The sequence below is a fragment of the Dioscorea cayenensis genome, chromosome 1, assembly GCF_009730915.1.
Source record: "Dioscorea cayenensis subsp. rotundata cultivar TDr96_F1 chromosome 1, TDr96_F1_v2_PseudoChromosome.rev07_lg8_w22 25.fasta, whole genome shotgun sequence".
In the NCBI taxonomy this organism is placed as follows: Eukaryota; Viridiplantae; Streptophyta; class Magnoliopsida; order Dioscoreales; family Dioscoreaceae; genus Dioscorea; species Dioscorea cayenensis.
The window spans coordinates 12009995-12028782 of NC_052471.1; the positions used below are offsets into that span (position 1 = coordinate 12009995).

Below are 18788 nucleotides of genomic sequence, written 5' to 3' on the forward strand. Positions count from 1 at the left end.
GATTAAAAATATGATCTTAGTTGACTAATATTCATTCCTAGAGAGATTATAAGTAATTTTCCCTAATAATAATAATAAGAATAAGAAGAAAGAAAGAAAAGAAGAAGAAGAAATAATAAATAAATAATAATAGTGAGCGGTCAATAATGAACCAAGAACATATATGAATTAATTTCTCAGGGCCAAGTCGGGACTAACATTTCATCAAATCTTAGTTGACTAGCATTCATTCCTAGAGAGAAATTATAAGTGCAAATCTAGTCTGACATAGAAAAGGATGAATATAGGTTTAGATTAAAATCTGATCTTAGTTGACTAGCATTCATTCCTAGAGAAATTATAAGTGCAAATCTGGTCGGACATAGAAAAGGATGACAAAATATAGGTTTATCAATTTAATCTAAAGAGTTTATAGGAGTTGAGAGAAATGGTTAGATGCTTTATGTGCAACTTAATTTGGCCGGACAAAAATGCTATATGTGCATCAAACTTGTACTGAAATTAAAAATACCTTTCCTTCCTGATTATAGTATACCTAAATTCTTTCATCTTCAAAGATTATTTAAATAAAGCATCACAGGTAAACATGATTGGGCTATTGTATTCGTATATGAAAAATGTCGTCATGCAAACGATAATATATAATGACGTATAGAGGGAGTTGTTACAATTTGGTACTTAATGATTTTCATGAAATGAAGTTTGTAGAGCATCTTAAATGCCTCAAATAAAGAAAACACTCAAAAGAAATTATTGTTACCTATAATAAACCTAATAGTAAAGGTTATACATAGCTGTAGCGTAATCTTTACCACGAACACCATTCAAGTATTGCAAATATTTTACCAGCACAAGAATCAAATATGAAACTATCAGAGCGCAGTGGCGTGCATGAATTGTCCTAAAGACTAACAAAACATTTAACATGGGAAAGCTCCTAGATCAAGCTATATATTACTTACACAATGCAACTCCGGAGTCAACTTTCTAAGCTGCTTCAAAATGGCATTGAAATAATTTAAAGGAAACAATCCAGCATCTCTAGCAATATCCAGTACATTTCATCAATGAAACTATAACATCATCTTCTCAAGCAAATAGGCACAAAGTAAACCATTTACCTCTGCAGAAAATCAGCTTGCATATTCAGATACCCCTCTACTTGACACTTAGAGCATAAAAAACCTTGATGGTTATCATTTCTCATTGCATTTTCTTGCAAGGAAACAATTCACTGGTCTCAGCATCAACAAAGCTTGTTTTGAGCTTGGGATTAAATGAAGCCTGGATATCTAAAGACCAAAATTAACATAATTATTCCTCTCTATATAATATGCCTAAAATCAAAATCAAAGATAAGTAAAATAAGCCAAAAACTGGCACCATGTAAACAAATGGCAGTAGTACTACGTAAATCGAACTACCCCCATATTATGAATACATAATTATGCTGCATAGTAATCTATCAAACATAGTTAGCACTCTGTTAGGCAAGGATCAAATCAAAACATAAACAGTTAAACCATTTACTAATTTGGTCAAGCATTTTGCATAAATCAGTCACTACAAAAAAATTATAGATTTGAAACAGATATTTGCAACTGATGAATTCTGTTGCAAAATTGCAACATACTTGAAACAGCTTTTTAACGTTATTGAATATTTGCAATTGCTTTTGCAACGAGTCAAAAAATTTGTTGCAAAAGTAGTGAGAGTGATTTTGAAACGGATTTGCAACTTAGTTTGGGACAGGTTTGCAACGGATTGGCAATGACATAAATTTCCATTACAAAAATATGGAGGGAAGTACGCGGGAAACATTTTGCAATGACTTTGCAACGGCCTGATAATGTATGCAAAGGCATTACAATTTTGAAACAAGAATTTGCAACAAAATGATTCCATTGCAAAGTTCCATTGCAAATTTGTAACAATACTTTCAATGGACTTATGACATTACAAAGTTGCAACATAATTGTAATAAAGTTGCTACGGATTTTAATTTTAATTTTGTTTATATTATATAATTTTTAGAGTTATTAAATGTACTTTATGTCAAAATTTGGATATAATTATGATGCCTTATAATACCGTCTTTTGATATATATATATATATAAATATACCTACTAAGATATTCTAAATTTAATTAATGATAATATAGAATACTAAGTTATTTCATTTTTTTTTTCAAAAATTAATAAATTTAAGATATATACATTAAAATAATAATCACATGAATATTTTTATAATTAAGTATTAAATTTGATTATTAGTCCCAAAACTATTTCCATATTTTCCTTAATATGTTCAGTCATTATTGAATCAGTGAAAATAGAAATCGTATTTTGTCATATCTTGTACAACTCATTGTTAACTGTATATACTTTATGTTCTTGAGAATTATTAAGAAAGCCAAATTAAATCTCATTTTACTCTAAAAAAATTAAATTAGATTTTTTATTTTGTTACTCACCACACAAGTAATTTATGATGGTGTATAACCAAAAATATAAATTCAACAAAAATATATGTAAATAAAAAAATCCATTTTTAATTTTGAAAAATTTAAACTTTTTCATATATATATTCTTTAAGCGACATATATATCGTCACCACTCGTTATGTTTTAATAAAAAAAAAATCAAGTGCATCTACACCAACAAGGCATGCCGGTTACCAAATAATTTAAGCTATAGATAATACACTTTAGTCCAAAAGAACATGCCAAAATAATTTTAATTATCTTTTTTAACTTAGAAATTTATTAAAAAATAATTAAAAAACAAAAAAAAAACCAATAAAACCCAAGACATATAAAATCCTACAAAATTTTTTCCATAAAATTATAGTTTTAAATCTATTATATATATATATATATATATCAAATCAGTTATTTGTACAATTAAAAAATCAATTAATAAATAAAAATGACAATGGTGCACCCCAAAATTAAATAAATAAATAAAACCAAAATCTAAATTAAGAATAAAAATGACCCTAAGTTTCACATTAATTAGAACCCAAATAACTGGATGAAATCCAACACATGGCCCAAGTTCTTATTTAGTCCAAATTATAACTTTTCACTTTTCACTTCTACCAAATTTTAGGGCAAAGCTTTTCACCACCATCTCCAGCAACAACACCACCATCACGCCAACTCTCCGCCCCCATCGTCGCCACCATCTCCAGCAACAAAAACACCATCATGCGTCATCATCAAGCACCAGCAACAACACCACCATCAGGTTAGCATCCCCCACTTTAATTTGTTTGTATAATCAAGTGCTTTATTTGTTCCTTTTTTTGCTCTTTTGTTCCTGTGAGTTATTTGTCATCTAAGTGGCCGAGAAGTATGTTATCTCTTTGAAACATGTTTTGGGGCTCTGTGAATGTTTTTCTAACCTAAGAGACAGCTGGGTGTTGGACTTTGTAGCTTTTGTCTGCCACTCAACTTAGACTAGTGTTCAGGGAGGACAGCAAAAAATTGAATGGCTTCTGAATTGACCCCATGTTACTGTCCTCTAGTGTCATCAACTCATTTGGGTGAACGAACTCTTGTTACATTGTTACTATCTGACTCATGCTACACAGTGTCAAAGTACAAGCTTAAACCATTACAAAATTAAGTCAGTCAAACATACTTCATTTGCCTCAAAATATCTTCTAATTGTGTATTAAGGTGACGGAACAAGTTCTTGACTAACAAGACAACCGAGTCACTTATTATTATTATTATTATTATTATTATTATTATTATTATTATTATTATTATAAAAAGAAATGGAAATTAGTGGATGTCTTGAATTTGAACTCAACCATGTTCAGAGATAATTGAATGATCGATCTGAAATAATTTGATTTTCTCTTAACATAAAACACAATAAAAGTTATAAAGATATCATGTGTTGTGAAATAACAAACATATTGCTTTTGTTCAATGTATTTGGATTGAATTAGAAGAGAACTAATATTAATTACCCTACACACATAAATGAATTATTATTGTCTTATCTTCATTATAATAACTTTTTCTAGATCTTTACATCTTTTAAAATTTCTTCAAATATATATATATATATATATATTAAGAGTATAATTAATTAAATGAAGACATGGTGAGCTTCTGAATAGGATGCAGGTGGATTGATATTCATTAGGATTTGAAAACATTATTTGAGTAAGTGGCAAAGACACAAAACATGATGTTCATATGCAAAAATAGTCACTTACCTGGAGGAAGCTTTACATAAACTTGTATTTCCCTTTGCGTAACATTCTTAATAGTAGCCAGAGACTTCAGCCAATAGCCTAAGCCAAGGTCAATCGAAAACAACAAAACTTCTTTTGCATTCCTTACTACATACAAGAATCTATCTCAGTTTGTTTACTACAAATACAAAGCTCACAAAAATTATCAATTCCTATTATTTTGCATTAATATTTACTCTTTTTTTATATTATTTGATTCATATGTTTGTTATACATGTATGGATGCATGCAGTGAGTTCTTAGGTATTGACGTGGATCACTTCATAAGAGCATTACATTCTGACATCCGAATTGTTTCAAGAGATCCACAAACTCACAAGATTCGAAGACCATCATCCACCATTCATTCGTCCATCCCTTCCAAGATCTCCCTCTTTGGATTCTCTTCAGGTTTCTCAAACAAGTAATTAAGCTATTTACATTATTTTATTTTTATTTTTATTCTTTCAATATATCAATCTTTATCACTATATGTGCGTGCATATATATATATATATATATATATATATATTCAAATGCAAAAATTGTCCTTTTATACATCCTTAAATCCAATTATCTTTTATTTTATTCATCTAGGGATCAAGCATTAAAATAACAAGTCAAGTACATGGGTTCTATGCTGATGCAAGACAATATTATTTTCTAAGCCATTATTGATAGTTGAATCTTTTTGTATATTTCCTAAGGTGTTGAACTTTTAGAGTTTATATGTTATTAAATTAAACTTTCCAATTGCATGCATTATTGGCACTTGTTTAGTATAGAGTACAGACAATATTATATATGTTGGTCTGCCATTCTCATTTACTTACCAACATGCATGCATATATGCAATGAACAAAAAAGTAGGGATTGATGTACATGCATGTGTGTGTGTATATATGTATATGTTTGATATACAAAAATAAAATAAAATACAAATACATAGAGAATTAAAGAGTTGAAAGCTGAAAAACAAAACTGAAAGTAATTTTAAAAAAAACACAAATACTTGTTAAACTTGTTATATATATATTTAACACATGATTATCGTATTTTATCTAAAAAATATAATAAAATAAAATTGAGAATCGGAGAATAGAATGCATGTACTGATGAAAAGGCTAACCGCCCCACCTGCTCATTGGCCCCCTCTCATCCCACTTGCTCTGCTCAACACATTTATCATACCATATCATTGATGTGCATCATACTTTGTCTCTCTTCCATCATATTATCCATTCACCTTTATCTTCTTTCCTTCTTTATTATTTTTAGGTGGACACATATATATACATATATATATATATAGTACAGACAAAATAGTAATACATCTCTCTATCAATGTTTCTTTTTTTCTATCTCTAAATAATCAAATGTGTTTGGGTGATTTTTTTTAATTTTACCAATAATTATCGCTTAATTTATAGTTTAACCAAATGAACTATCAATATTTGATTGTAGCCACCAGCCATTATTAACTTTGATAAATCTTGATGCTCAATTTTAATTGTCACATTCTTAATATATATATATATATATATATATGTTTTTTCATTAGTAAAGAATTATCTCTATATGATTGAAATTGATGTGTTGGTTCTTATTAAATTAAAGGGAATCTTCATTGGTGCTTGAATGTTTGGTGATGCAAATTTTCACAGTAGACTTATTCCTTGAATACATTGTTTGAAAAGTGATACACATGTCAAAAAAGATTATTAGTTGTGGGAGACTGGAGTGGAGACTTATGATGCCGCGAGCAAACAAAATTTTAGGATGAGAGCTGCATTAATGTGGACAATCAGTGATTTCCCAGCTTACTCAATGTTGTCTGGCTGGAGTACAGCGGGGAAACTAGCATGCCCATACTGCATGGAAGATTCAGATGCTTTCACTCTGACAAAAGGTGGGAAGACATCATGGTTTGATAATCATAGTAAGTTTTTACAGCCAAATCATCCTTACAGAAGGAACAAGAAGTGGTTCCTGAAGGGAAAATTAGTAAAGAAAGCTACTCCTCAAGTGAAATCTGGCATTCAAATACTTGAAGAAATTGAGAGCTTCGGGCTTCAAAAGATCACAGAAATAGATGGAGAGGAAATAAATTCTGATATTAAAAAGCATTGTAACAAACGTGGATGGAAGAAAAGAAGTATATTTTGGGATTTGCCTTATCGGAAGACAATCCTCATTAGGCATAACTTGGATGTAATGCACATTGAGAAGAACTGCTTTGATAATATTTTTAATACTGTGATGAATGTGTCTGGCAAATCAAAAGACAATGCAAAATCCAGAGAAGATTTGAAGGAATTTTGTGATAGGCCTGAGTTACATATGGATGAAAGAACAAAGAGGTTTCCAAAGGCATGTTACATTCTTGATAGAAAACAAAAAGAAGAATTATGCAATTGGTTGAAGGAACTTAAATTTCCAGATGGATATGTCTTAAATATGGACAGATGTGTCGACCAACGCAGATTGAAATTGTTTGGCATGAAAAGCCATGATTGCCATGTTTTCATGCAACGATTAATACCCATTGCATTTCGAGAGCTACTTCCACCAAATGTATGCGAAGCATTAACAGAGTTGAGCATTTTTTTTAAAGATCTCACTGCTAGAGTCATTAAAGATGAGGATATGAAAAGATTGGAATGGGAAATCCCAATTATTTTGTGTAATTTTGAGAGAATATTTCCTCCAAGCTTCTTTGATTGCATGGAACATCTCCCAGTTCACTTAGCCTACGAAGCAAGAATTGCTGGACCGGTACAATATAGATGGATGTATCCCTTTGAAAGGTATAAATATGATTTTTTATAATTCCTACTAAATTTGCAAATATTTAATTGTAGTCAAATATAATTTTAAGCTTTATAAAATACAGGTATCTACGTAGATTGAAGAATAACGTGAAAAATAAAGCTCATGTTGAAGGATCAATTTGTAATGCATATCTTGTCAAAGAAATATCATCATTTTGTGCACATTACTTTGACTCACATATTTGCACAAGACATCGAAAAGTGGGAAGGAATGATGACAATATTAATTTTGATATGCAAGCATATCCTGGAATTCTTTCAATTTTTAAACCATCTGGTACGCATCTGGGTCCAGAAAAAAAAAGACGTTTAGATGAAAAGGAATATCATGCTGCTCGGACATATGTTTTATTAAATTGCGATGAAGTTCAACCATACATCAAGTAAGTGATAATGATATATCGTACTGCTTTATTCTCAATTGATCTTAATAACTTACATTTATGATCTATTTTATTTACTTCAATTCAGACAATATGAAGAATGGTTAAGGGCAAATCAACCTAATATTCAAGATCATGAAGTTGACCATCTGTTGGAAACAAAGTTTGCTTTGTGGTTTGATAATTATGTGAGTGTCCCAACCTAATCATATCAAAAGCATATATAATTTTTATTGTCTATTAATAAATTGCTATGTTTATGTTTTTATCTAATACACAGGCACACCATCCTAGTTCAGGGATAATGAATGAATGGTTAAAATGCCTTGCCTCCAAACCAATGCATAAGGTTAAAACATACAATGGTTATTGTGTAAATGGCTACAAATTTCATACAGAAAATCGTGGATATTCTAAGAGCACAATGAATAGTGGAGTGTGCATTAAGGGATCCAATTTATGTGCTAGTGAGCTCGAGTATTTTGGGAAATTGGTCGAGGTGGTGAAGTTGGAGTATGAAGGATGGCCAATGAAAGAGGTCGTACTGTTTAAATGCACTTGGTTTGATCCGACACTACGAATTGGTACCAGGATTCACCCACGATATAAGCTCATTGATGTTCATAAGAATAAAGCATTTAACAAATACGAGCCATTTATTCTTGCAACTCAAGCTGCACAAGTTTTTTACTCTCCATATCCTTCATTAAGAAAATCTTGTAATGATTGGTTGGCGGTTTGTGCAATTAAGGCAAGATCTATCGTTGAGGTAGCTGGTACACAAGCGCCATCAATTTGTAATGCTTTTCAAGAAGATGAAGTACAAGTACATGAAATTGAAAATCATGATGAAGAATTATCTCTAAATTCTTCCGACGGTGCATTCATTGAAATTGATGGTATGGATATTGATGAAGAAGTAAGCCAAGAAGGAGAAGTGAGCGAAGAAGATGATGAAGATGAAGAAGAGGAAGATGAAGTAGCTGTTTTTTATGATGAAGATGGATACTAAAATATAATATGATGTGTAAACTAGTTTTTTCATTTCACATTACAAGGACTACAAGTAGGATGTATTTGTTTAATGTTTTGTTTCATTGTTGGAAATGCTTAACAGTTATATGTTTTGAATTTGTATTGTTAGTGTTGAGTTTATATATTTTTTATAGATATGGCTGGGAAAAATCGTTCTTCCATTCATCGCGGACGAAGTAGTATTCCTATATCTCAGGCAGAGTCCACAGGGGCATCTATTACATCTTCAGATACTGTTGTACCGAGCGATACTGCCCCCCTACTCCTACTGCTCGTACCACTACTCCTGCGCCTATCTTTCTACCATCTACTGTTGCTCTTATTACAACTTCTGTGCCTCTTCCTACAAGTACTAGTCCAGCTACTATTCCACCACTACAGCAACATCCCCTTCAACTATGTTTGCTCCTACTGAGGGTACATCTACAGGTGACAGTGGTTTTTCATGACGGCTTCGTATTTATGTATTGTCTGACAGGTAAAAGAATTTATGCCAAGAAAGCAAGAAATTAAATACAAAACATTTACATGCACATTTTTGTATTTTAAAATTATACAAACATTCGTTAACATTCATTGTATGATAATTTAGGTTTGTGCCGCACGGTCATGCCATTTCTAAATTTGTTACTGAGAAAATGAAGGAGAGGCAGTATAAAGAAGGATACACATGGTCCAAAATTGATAAGCATACACATGATTTTTATTGGAGAGAGTTTAAGGTATAATTATGTTTTAATTTGTGTAGTAAAATTTTAGTAATTGTAATATTATTTTTGTTGCATTAATTTATTTGTAGTTCTTATTGGTTTTCTTATTAATGAACTAAATCTTTATTTCTATTGTTTTGATTTTTGCAGAAACATTATTATTGGCCCATAGAAAAAGAGAATGCTATCAAAGCAGTTTGGGAAAAGATCTGTCGAGGCCATTATAGTCGGAATTTATGTAGGTGGCACAAGTCTTACAAGGAGACCGGTAAGAAGCTTGTTTGGATTGAAGATGAAATTTGGAACAAATGGTTGGAGCATTGGAACAGAACAATTCAAGCATAAGTCCAAGCAAGCATCCATTAATCGGTGTTCTGAGACAGGAGGCAACGGGGGTGGAATTAGTAGGCATCTAGGAGGCTCTAAGTCATTCGTTGAGCATGCCATGGACTTGGTAAATATTTCAAAATTTATTTGAGTTTTTCTCTTTTAGCCTTCAAAAAAATATCATGGTTTAATTTTAAAATTTTACATTGTCCTTATTAGGTAAACTTGTTATAATTTGTTATGATTTTGTTTTATTAGAGTAAGACACTTCAGAGGACACCTACTGCGTTTGATATCTTCTGCAAGACTCATGTGAATAAAGAAGGCAAATGTGTTGATTCACGAGCACAGGCGGTTTATGTAATTTTCAAAATTTATCTTATATTATTTTATTTATGTGTACATTATTTCATACATGTTGTAATTAATGTTATTATAATTAATTACAGGATGCTATGCTAAATATGGTTGAGACTGCTTCTCAAAAATTACCAGATGGCTCACAACCTTCACCACTTGATATGGATGCTATGTACTTCGAGGCTTCTGGTGGAGAAAAGAAGAAGAGAGTTTATGGTCTTGGTTCTCATGCATCAAGCATGTATCAAGAGTCATTGTGTAGTGGTGCTACATCAGCTCCCCCACCACCTTCAGCATCTACGGTCCCCCCAGAGATTGTGTCTGAGATGGAGGGCATGAAAAAAAAAATGACAGATTTGGAAGAGCAAAATCAAAGTTTGCTACAGCAGAACCAGAAGTTGATGAGACAGATGCGCCATGAATGGAAGCGCATGCGAATGATGATACAGTCCGGACCAGGCCAAACATCACAACCTCAGGAGGACGAGGAGGATCACGATGAGGATGATGATGATGATGAGGATGATTATGACCTATAGTTATGGCATGAGTATTTTCATTTGCCTTTATGGATATTACTAGTACTATATGTATTTTTTACTTGTCTTTATGCACATTACTACTACTATATATTTTTTTTATGCATGTTACTATGACTACTTTTTATTACTATGTTATATTTTATCAAATGCATTAGAATTTGTGTGTGCTATATTTTATTAAGATGATAATGTTAGAATTCATTAATGTACATGATAACAGGGTATTAGTGAATTTGTATTGGATTAGTGGTTGATCCAAAATGTTATTGCAAATCTATTACAAATTTGCAACCGATTTGCAAGGGACTTGTTCTGGATCCATTACAAATTTGTTTCAAATTTGTAATCAATCTACAAGGGACATGTTTATGGATCTGTTGCAAATCTGTTACATATTTTGCAACTACTTTTGCAAGGGACTTGTTATGTATCCATTGCAAAGTTGTTGCAAATTTGCAACCTCTTTGCAAAGAATTGGCACATATTTGGGAAAAGCCGTTGCAAATCTATTGCCAATTTGTAACACATTTGCAATGGATTTGTCTGGGATCAAAAGATCTATTGCAAATCCCTTACAAATTTGCAACCTAGTTGTAACAAACTTTGCAATGAAATGGTTGCAAGTCCATTACAATTCCATTACCAATTTATAATATATTTGCAACCGATCTAATGCTAATCCGTTGCAAAGGTGTTGCCAATCCGTTCCAACCATTTTGCAACGGATTAGTTCTCATTGCAAAAATTTGCTACGAGCAAAATAGCAATGGCAGTAATCCGTTGCAAAATGTATAGTTGCAACAGAATTGCAATGGATTCGGCCGTTGCAAAACTGTAAATATCTTGTAGTGAATACAATCAGGGCTAATCTCTTTACATTGTTCCATGCTCAACCCCTACATGGTTAGCTAATTAACTGCATATGTTTTTTTGCCAACTACCATTGCTCATATAAGAACTTCCGATGACCTATCATATGTTTTAAACAATGGTTGGGGCGAAGGCAAATGTAATGGGATAGTAGGATGGCTTCCTTTTGTGTATGTTGAAAACATGATCGAGTGCTTGCTAGCAAAATGACCAAAGTCTTCTGAACTGTTGTTGTACTTCAATTAATCTTTAAGCTTAAGCTTGTATTCTTGTGCTGATGAGCTTACGTAAACATGAAGCTAAGTAGAAATTATATGTATACTTGGGTGGAATCAACCTGTAATTCATTCACTCTCATTGTTGGTTTTGTGGTTTTATGAACAAGTCCATGAATTGTTTGCGAATCATATTTTTGAACCAAATGCTCATATATATATATATATATATATGTATATATTTGTTTTCACCTGTTGAATCAAATAATAACGGAAAATATTATAAATTTTCATTTCTGTACAATTTTAAAATCATTAGATTGCAGGAGTTTATTTATAATAATGTTGTTCGATGTATCAACTTATGCATTTTGCATAATGATTCAAGTGTTTTCCATTTAAAAGATTGTCAAACAAATAAATAGATGTGAAAGTAAATCAGTTATGGTGGTTTATGAACTTTCTAAAAATATTTTTTGTCCTGTAATTTTTAAACGGTGAAAACACTATTTTTCCCACATGGGACTTACACTTAGGATGTGAATATTTTAAATTTTTAAAACTTAATATGTCATTATTATAAAGTAAAATCTTTGACATATTATTTTATGGAATTTAGAAACTAGTAAATATTGTTATTATTATTATTATTATTTTTTTTTGAGAAAGGTGGCAAGCACCAAAACCCTAGGGACGTGCACATGTGGGGAGCAAGGCTCAATGCCGACCCACGTACCCTCACCTTACGTAGGACATGAGGTTCGATCCCGGATCCTCCCCGAAATGAACACCCTACGCAAAGGACCCAATACCAATTGATCCAAAGGCCGTTGGTACTAGTAAATATTATCAACTAATTAGTATAGAGCATGAGATAAAAACAAATATCACAAAAAAAGATAAGCTAACTTTACTAAGCATGGAAAATTAAAAAAACTATTCAAAACTTTAAATTCCCAAACCAATTTTTCAATAAACAATTTGAGTTAAATCAAATAATAATCTTACATAATTCAAAAAAACCTTTGGATACTGCCCTTTCTCTAAAGATATTGTTTATAATCATACACATTCCAATCTCATATATTTTTTAAAATGTTTTTTTCCTTATATATAAAAATATATAACTAATTTATGAAAACATAGATTCATTCATTTCTTTTCAAGATTAATAAAGAGAAAATAGTAAATATTTAGTATTTTTTTTTATAAAATTTTTAGTTGATTGTATAAATAATATATAAATAAATAATATTTTATAAGTTATATAAGCCAATATCATTTGCAGTTTATTGTAGTGGTGCACAAGTTATTAATAATTTTATAGATGCTAATCTCAATATGGTTGCATGAATAAGAATTTTTGTTTTAATGTTTCATAGTGAGCAAGACATGAAAAACTAAAAAAGTGAAACGGTTGCATGTATTTTATATGTCCAAAAAAATACTTATTTTTTTATGTAATTTGTATTTTTATTCCAACATATAAACATATTTATAGGGAAAACTAATGAAACAAAGTTTAATGTGGGAGCAGATGTTCAAGAATCAAAGTTTTGCTCCATAGAAGGATGAACTTGATGAGAAATGTGCACAAAGTGGTAAGCATCATTTTAGTATTTTTATTTCTCAAATTTTTATTTTAAGATTTTGCAATAATATTGTTTGCATCCTTATGACTTCTTCTTGTCTTGTTTACAGAACAATTTTTATGTTACATTTTTCAAAAATAAAAATTTTCTTTGAATTCATAATTTATATCATGTGTATGCCATTTATAATATTCTAAAGTTTTTATTTAAATAGTGGGATGGATAAGTCAAGAACATCAAAATTTTAAAATATAAGCTTTTTAAAAAAAAGGTTGATGGATCTTGAACTTGACCCAAGGGGCATAAAATTTATAAATATAATTATTTTTTCTAATTATTATTTTCACTTGTTTTTTAGTGGGCAATGTACATAGCTCCAAGTGGTGAAGATAACCCCTTTGGTGTTCATGTCGATGGTCTTGTGGAGTAGTCTCGTCTTCTTCAAAGGTTCCCTCGTCAAGCCTAGGGAACACCTCACCGAATCGATACCGACAAAAGCTCCCCCAATAACTCTCTTTCGAAGGAATGCAGTGTTGAAGGTCATAGAACCACTCCAAAAACCATGCCAAAGCCTCTCTAAACCCTAGCCGCGGGCGCCTCCAAACATGGGGAAAAGATGATGAAAGGATGGAAAGAATGATCCCCAAATCGGCTGAAAGTGCGGCTTTAAATAGGCTTGAATCGGCCATCTACATGATCGTGTGGAATTTCCACATGCCCGTGTGAATCTGTAGAAATTCAATTTTCTCCGGCCAGTGAACAGTAACTACTCCAGTAAATCACTACATTACTTTCTATAGTGATCTGCTATAGTACTTTGCCAAAATACTCCCGAATCCACACTTTTCGTCGAGGCAACATAAACGGGCATACGTCTATGCTGTAGATCGTGTTGAATCTTCAAATTAAAGCACATTTGATGACAATCTTGCTAGCTTTGCACAAGTCGGAAAACATGGGTGTGACTGCCTTTATACTCCTCCAATTTGCATATTTCCTTGAACATAACGGAGGTTAGTGCACACTCAAATGTCTTTGAGCCCAACTTGTGTCTTCACGTTTGTTCACTTCATTATTTCATCAACCAAGTGCACTCGCAATATACTTTGGCTTGTTTCTTCTACATTTGTCTCCACAACCCTACATCCACAAAAGAACACAAGCACTTATCAAACTCTCCCACACTTGCGCTTTTGCTTGTCCTCAAGCAAAAATAAAACATTAAAGCATAAAAGAAAGAAATATTGAAAGTGCTTGGCCTTAGGTTCACCAAAATCATGTAAGGGAAGAATTCTACAAGCAAGGAAAATATTAACGTTAAATACGAAAAATCATTGCTCTAGCTAAAGCCTCGAATCAAAATGGAGAACAAACCCGAAATCATGTAAGTGTGTGTAAACTCACTCAAGTCAACCCAACATATACTCCTCAAACTTCTAAGTATAAGCTATTTGACAACGCCCCTTGAGTGTGACCCGCAAATGCACGGGTTTGTCAAAGTAATAAATCCCAAGTGAGTGGGGTATCTTATCCATAGAGAGTGGGGAAAAAAATACCTAAATTGCCACTTAACCAAGTGAAGATGAATAATGATTGTGTTGATAAGATGTGATGTAAACAGAAATAGAAGGAACAAAAATGAGAGGCACAAATAAGTGAGAGGTAAGGCAATCGATAGAAGTGGGGTACTCTTACAATGCTCCCCCAAGGACTTATGCTTCAAGTGCAAGACCTAACATTATAATTCCTAATTAATGCTAATGAGTCATGGAAATCCTAAAGCACACGGTCCCAAATCTAAGGTCAACCATGACTAACCCTACACTATGTCCCGGTGGAGAAATCGTTTAGTCTCAACACCTCACACTACACAAAGTTGCATAGAGTATTAGGGATTCCAACTGATAAACCCTATTCCTATGTGTAGATCTATGACAACGCCCCTTGCGTGTGAATCGCAAGTGCACGGGTTTGTCGAAGTAATAAATCCCAGGTGAGTGGATATCGTGTCAACAGAGAATAGTGAATAGAAACACAACGATTGCTATTTAACTAGGATAAGAATGAATCAATGATAGTGTGAATAAGATTTATATGAAAAGACTAAAAGAAATAGAAAAGAGAGGCATGATAAAATGAGAGGAAAGGTAATCGATAGAAGTGGGGTACTCGGACAATGCTCCCCCTAGGATTAATGTTTCAAGTGCAAAACCCGCTATTATACTTCCTAATTAATGCTCAATGAGTCGTGAAAATCCTTAAGCACATGGTCACAAATCTAAGGTCAACCGTGACTAACTCTATACTATGTCCCGATGGAGAAATCGCTCTGTCTCAACACCTCACACTGTGTAAAGTTACATGGAGTTCTAGGGAATCCAAGTGATAAACCCTCTTTCTATGTATAAACCTAACCCTTTGGTATAGGCGAAAGGCCCCTAATCACATTTAAGCCCCAGACACTAGAGTTGGTTCAATGCTTCACTTTGTTGCTCGCGCAACTAAGCCCCATCAGAGTTCATCCTCTAGAACTTCACTCTATTGTGACCGCAAAGAACTCAATGAAATGAAGGTAGGATAAATCATACTAGAGGAGAAAGGGGACGCTCCGCTACCTGTCGACTCACCCTCTCAACCCTCTCCAATCAAGCAATGTCTAACCCTCGTAGTGTCTCACTCATCTACAATGGTTACCAAGATGGACTCTCAACCCTAGTGTCACTCTAAGGGAGAAAAGCATTCAAGATTGGAACTCAATCGAAAAATCAGTTAAGGGAAGCATAATAAAAGATAAATGAAACAATAACATCCTAGGGTCTATAAAATACAGGTACCCACTAGGGGATTCATCTCTCCATGGAGCACAATATAATCAACAATAAAATCGAAAGTAAAAATAAGTGTTTCATAAGAAAACCCTCTCGGTATGCATGTCGATGGTTTTGTGGAGTGGCCTCGTCCTCTCCAAGGTCCCCTTGTTAAGCCTAAGGCACACATCGCTGAATCGGTGCCGACAAAAGCTCCCCCAATAACTATCTTAAAAGAGAATCGTAGTGTCAAAGCCGGAGAACCACTGTAAAAGTCTTGCCAAAACCCCTCTAAATCTTAGCCGCCGGCCTCTCAAAAGATGGAGAAAAGATGGGAAAAAGGATGTTGAAATTGGGATGAATCTCGGCTTTAAAAGGGCTGGAATCGGGCATCCACACTGGTGTGGGGAATTTTCACATGCCCGTGTGGATTCTCTGGAAATCACATTTTCAGCCGGCCATAAATAGTATTGCTATAGTAAATTGCTACAGTGATTTGCTCTAGTACCAACTAAAAACACTCACGAATCCAAGTTTTTTTATCGAGGTAACATAAACGGGCACACGTTTATGCTGTTGATCGCGTCGCTTTTTCAATAAACGGCCTCATTTGGTAAATATCTTGCTATCATTGCACAAGTTGGGATACACAAATGTAACTGCCTTCGTGTCTCTCCAACTCTTTGTAATAGCTTGAATACATGGAGGTTGGCACACATTCAAGTATCTTAGAGCCCCACTTGTGTCAAAGGGAGAAATCATTCAACAAGTATTCAAGATTTGGAACTCAATTAAAACATCAATTAAGGAAAGCATAATAAAAGATTAATGAAATAAATACATCCTACGATTCACAAATCCAAGTACCCAATAGGGGTTTAGCTCTCCATGGAGCAAGATACAATCAATAGTAAAAATTGAAAGTAAAAACAAGTAATCCATAAGAAACCCCATCGGCAGTCGTGTTGATGGTCTTGTGGAGTAGCCTCGTCCTCTCCAAAGGTCCCCTCGTCAAGCCTAGGGCACGCCTCGCCGGATCAGTACCAATGAAAGCTCCCCCAATAGCTATCTTCCAAGAAAAACGTGGTGTTGACGCCGTAGAACTACACCAAAAGCCTTGCCAATACCTTTCTAAACCCTAGCCGCAAGCCTGTCAAGAGTTGGAGAAAAAATGGAAAGAAAGATCCTAAAATTGGGCTCAATCACGGCATTATTTAAATAGGCTTGAATCGGGCATCCACACAACTCCGTGGAATTTCCACACGGACCTATGGACATTCCACACTGGCATGTGGATTCTCTGGAATTTTGATTTCCTACGGGCTATGAACATTGATTGCTACAGTGATTTGCTACATTACCTGCTGCAGTACCCGGCCAAAAAAAACCCAATTCACACTTTTCATCGAGGCAACATAAGCGAGCACACGTTTATGCTATACAAGACAATTCTAAAACCATGCATGCTATGCATGGCTAGTGGTGGCATGATTATATGTAATGTGGGGTTGTATTTCCTTCTTCAAACAAAGCTTTTGAAATTATTATTTCTTTATTTATTTTTTTAATTATTTTTTTAATGCGTGTGTGTGCGTACTTCTAGATCGCATCGCTTCTTCAATAAAAGGCATCATTGGTAAAGATCTTGATATCATTGCAGAAGTCAGGATACGCAAATGTGACTGCCTTCGTGCCCCTCCAACTCATTGTAATTGCTTCAATACATGGAGATTGGCACACATTCTCATATCTTTGAGCTCAACTTGTGTCTTCACAATTGTTCCTTGCAAGATTTCATCAAATAGTGCATTCACGACCTACATTGGCTTCTTTCTTACATATTTGCCTCCACAACCCTGATAAAAGTAATGCTCAACGCAAGAAAAGAATACTTCGTATTACTTATTAGTGTCCTATATCTAAAAGATAGATGTTGAACTTAACTTTTAAATAAAATAGGAATCAACCAAATTAGACAATAAATTAGAAAGTTATGATTTATTCAAAGTTGATACATCTATAACCTATTGTATAGATACATTAATAAGACATGTGACAAAAATCAAATTGCTAGCCTATCATCCATTTTGAATTTGAAAATTTGTCCTCCATTAAAAAGATAGATATTTAACTTAACTTTTAAATAAAAAAATAATCAACTCACTTGGAAAGTAAATTAGAAAGTTATGGCTGAGTCAAGAGGTACATGAGCGTCCCCTTTCCCCTCCGGTGTGATAGATTCTACCTCCGTTCCTCAAGTTCATTGTGGCCATAATAGAGCGAATGAGCTAAGGGATGACCCTCCTCTGGGGCTTAGTTACGAGTGCAACGGAGTGAAGCGTTGAGGTGATTTTAGCATCTAGGGCTTAATTGTGGTTAGGGACCTTTCTTCTGGACCAAGGGTAAGGTCTACAATTAAAAAGAGATTTATCACTTGGAATCCCCAGAGCTTAATGCAATGCTTCTTACGAGTGCGAGGTTGAGAGGTTGTTCAACCTCTCCTCCGAGACATGTAGAGGATTAGGCTGGGTTAACCCTAGATTCGGGGCCATGCATTAAAGGATGTCCCTGACTCACCATTGCATTATTTAGGAAGTGTAATAGAGAGTTCTTGCACTTGAAACGATTTTTCTAGGCGGATCAATACCCGAGTACCCCATCTTTATTGATTACCTTACCTTCTCCTTTAGTTTTGCTCTCTTTCGGGTTGTTTTACTTTTGAGAATTGAATCCTGTCACACATATCACTATTCATCTTTCATATAGTTAAGAAACAAATTAAGTATTTTTATTCTCTTTCCCCTATGGATACGATACCCCACTCACCTGAGATTTATTACTTCGAAAACTCCGTGCACTTGCGG

General features: G+C 33.5%; 2 protein-coding genes across 2 annotated transcripts; both read left to right on the forward strand.

The window, feature by feature from the left end:
- The first annotated feature begins 6046 nt into the window (after window positions 1-6046).
- LOC120252166 lies at window positions 6047-8478 on the forward strand. Its single transcript, XM_039260636.1, has 4 exons — window positions 6047-7044; window positions 7146-7466; window positions 7555-7654; window positions 7747-8478. Exons 1-4 carry the CDS (start codon window positions 6047-6049, stop codon window positions 8476-8478), a joined length of 2151 nt encoding a protein of 716 aa, XP_039116570.1.
- A 914-nt stretch (window positions 8479-9392) lies between these two features.
- LOC120252326 lies at window positions 9393-10437 on the forward strand. Its single transcript, XM_039260646.1, has 3 exons — window positions 9393-9665; window positions 9797-9898; window positions 9988-10437. Exons 1-3 carry the CDS (start codon window positions 9393-9395, stop codon window positions 10435-10437), a joined length of 825 nt encoding a protein of 274 aa, XP_039116580.1.
- The last annotated feature ends 8351 nt before the right edge of the window (window positions 10438-18788 follow it).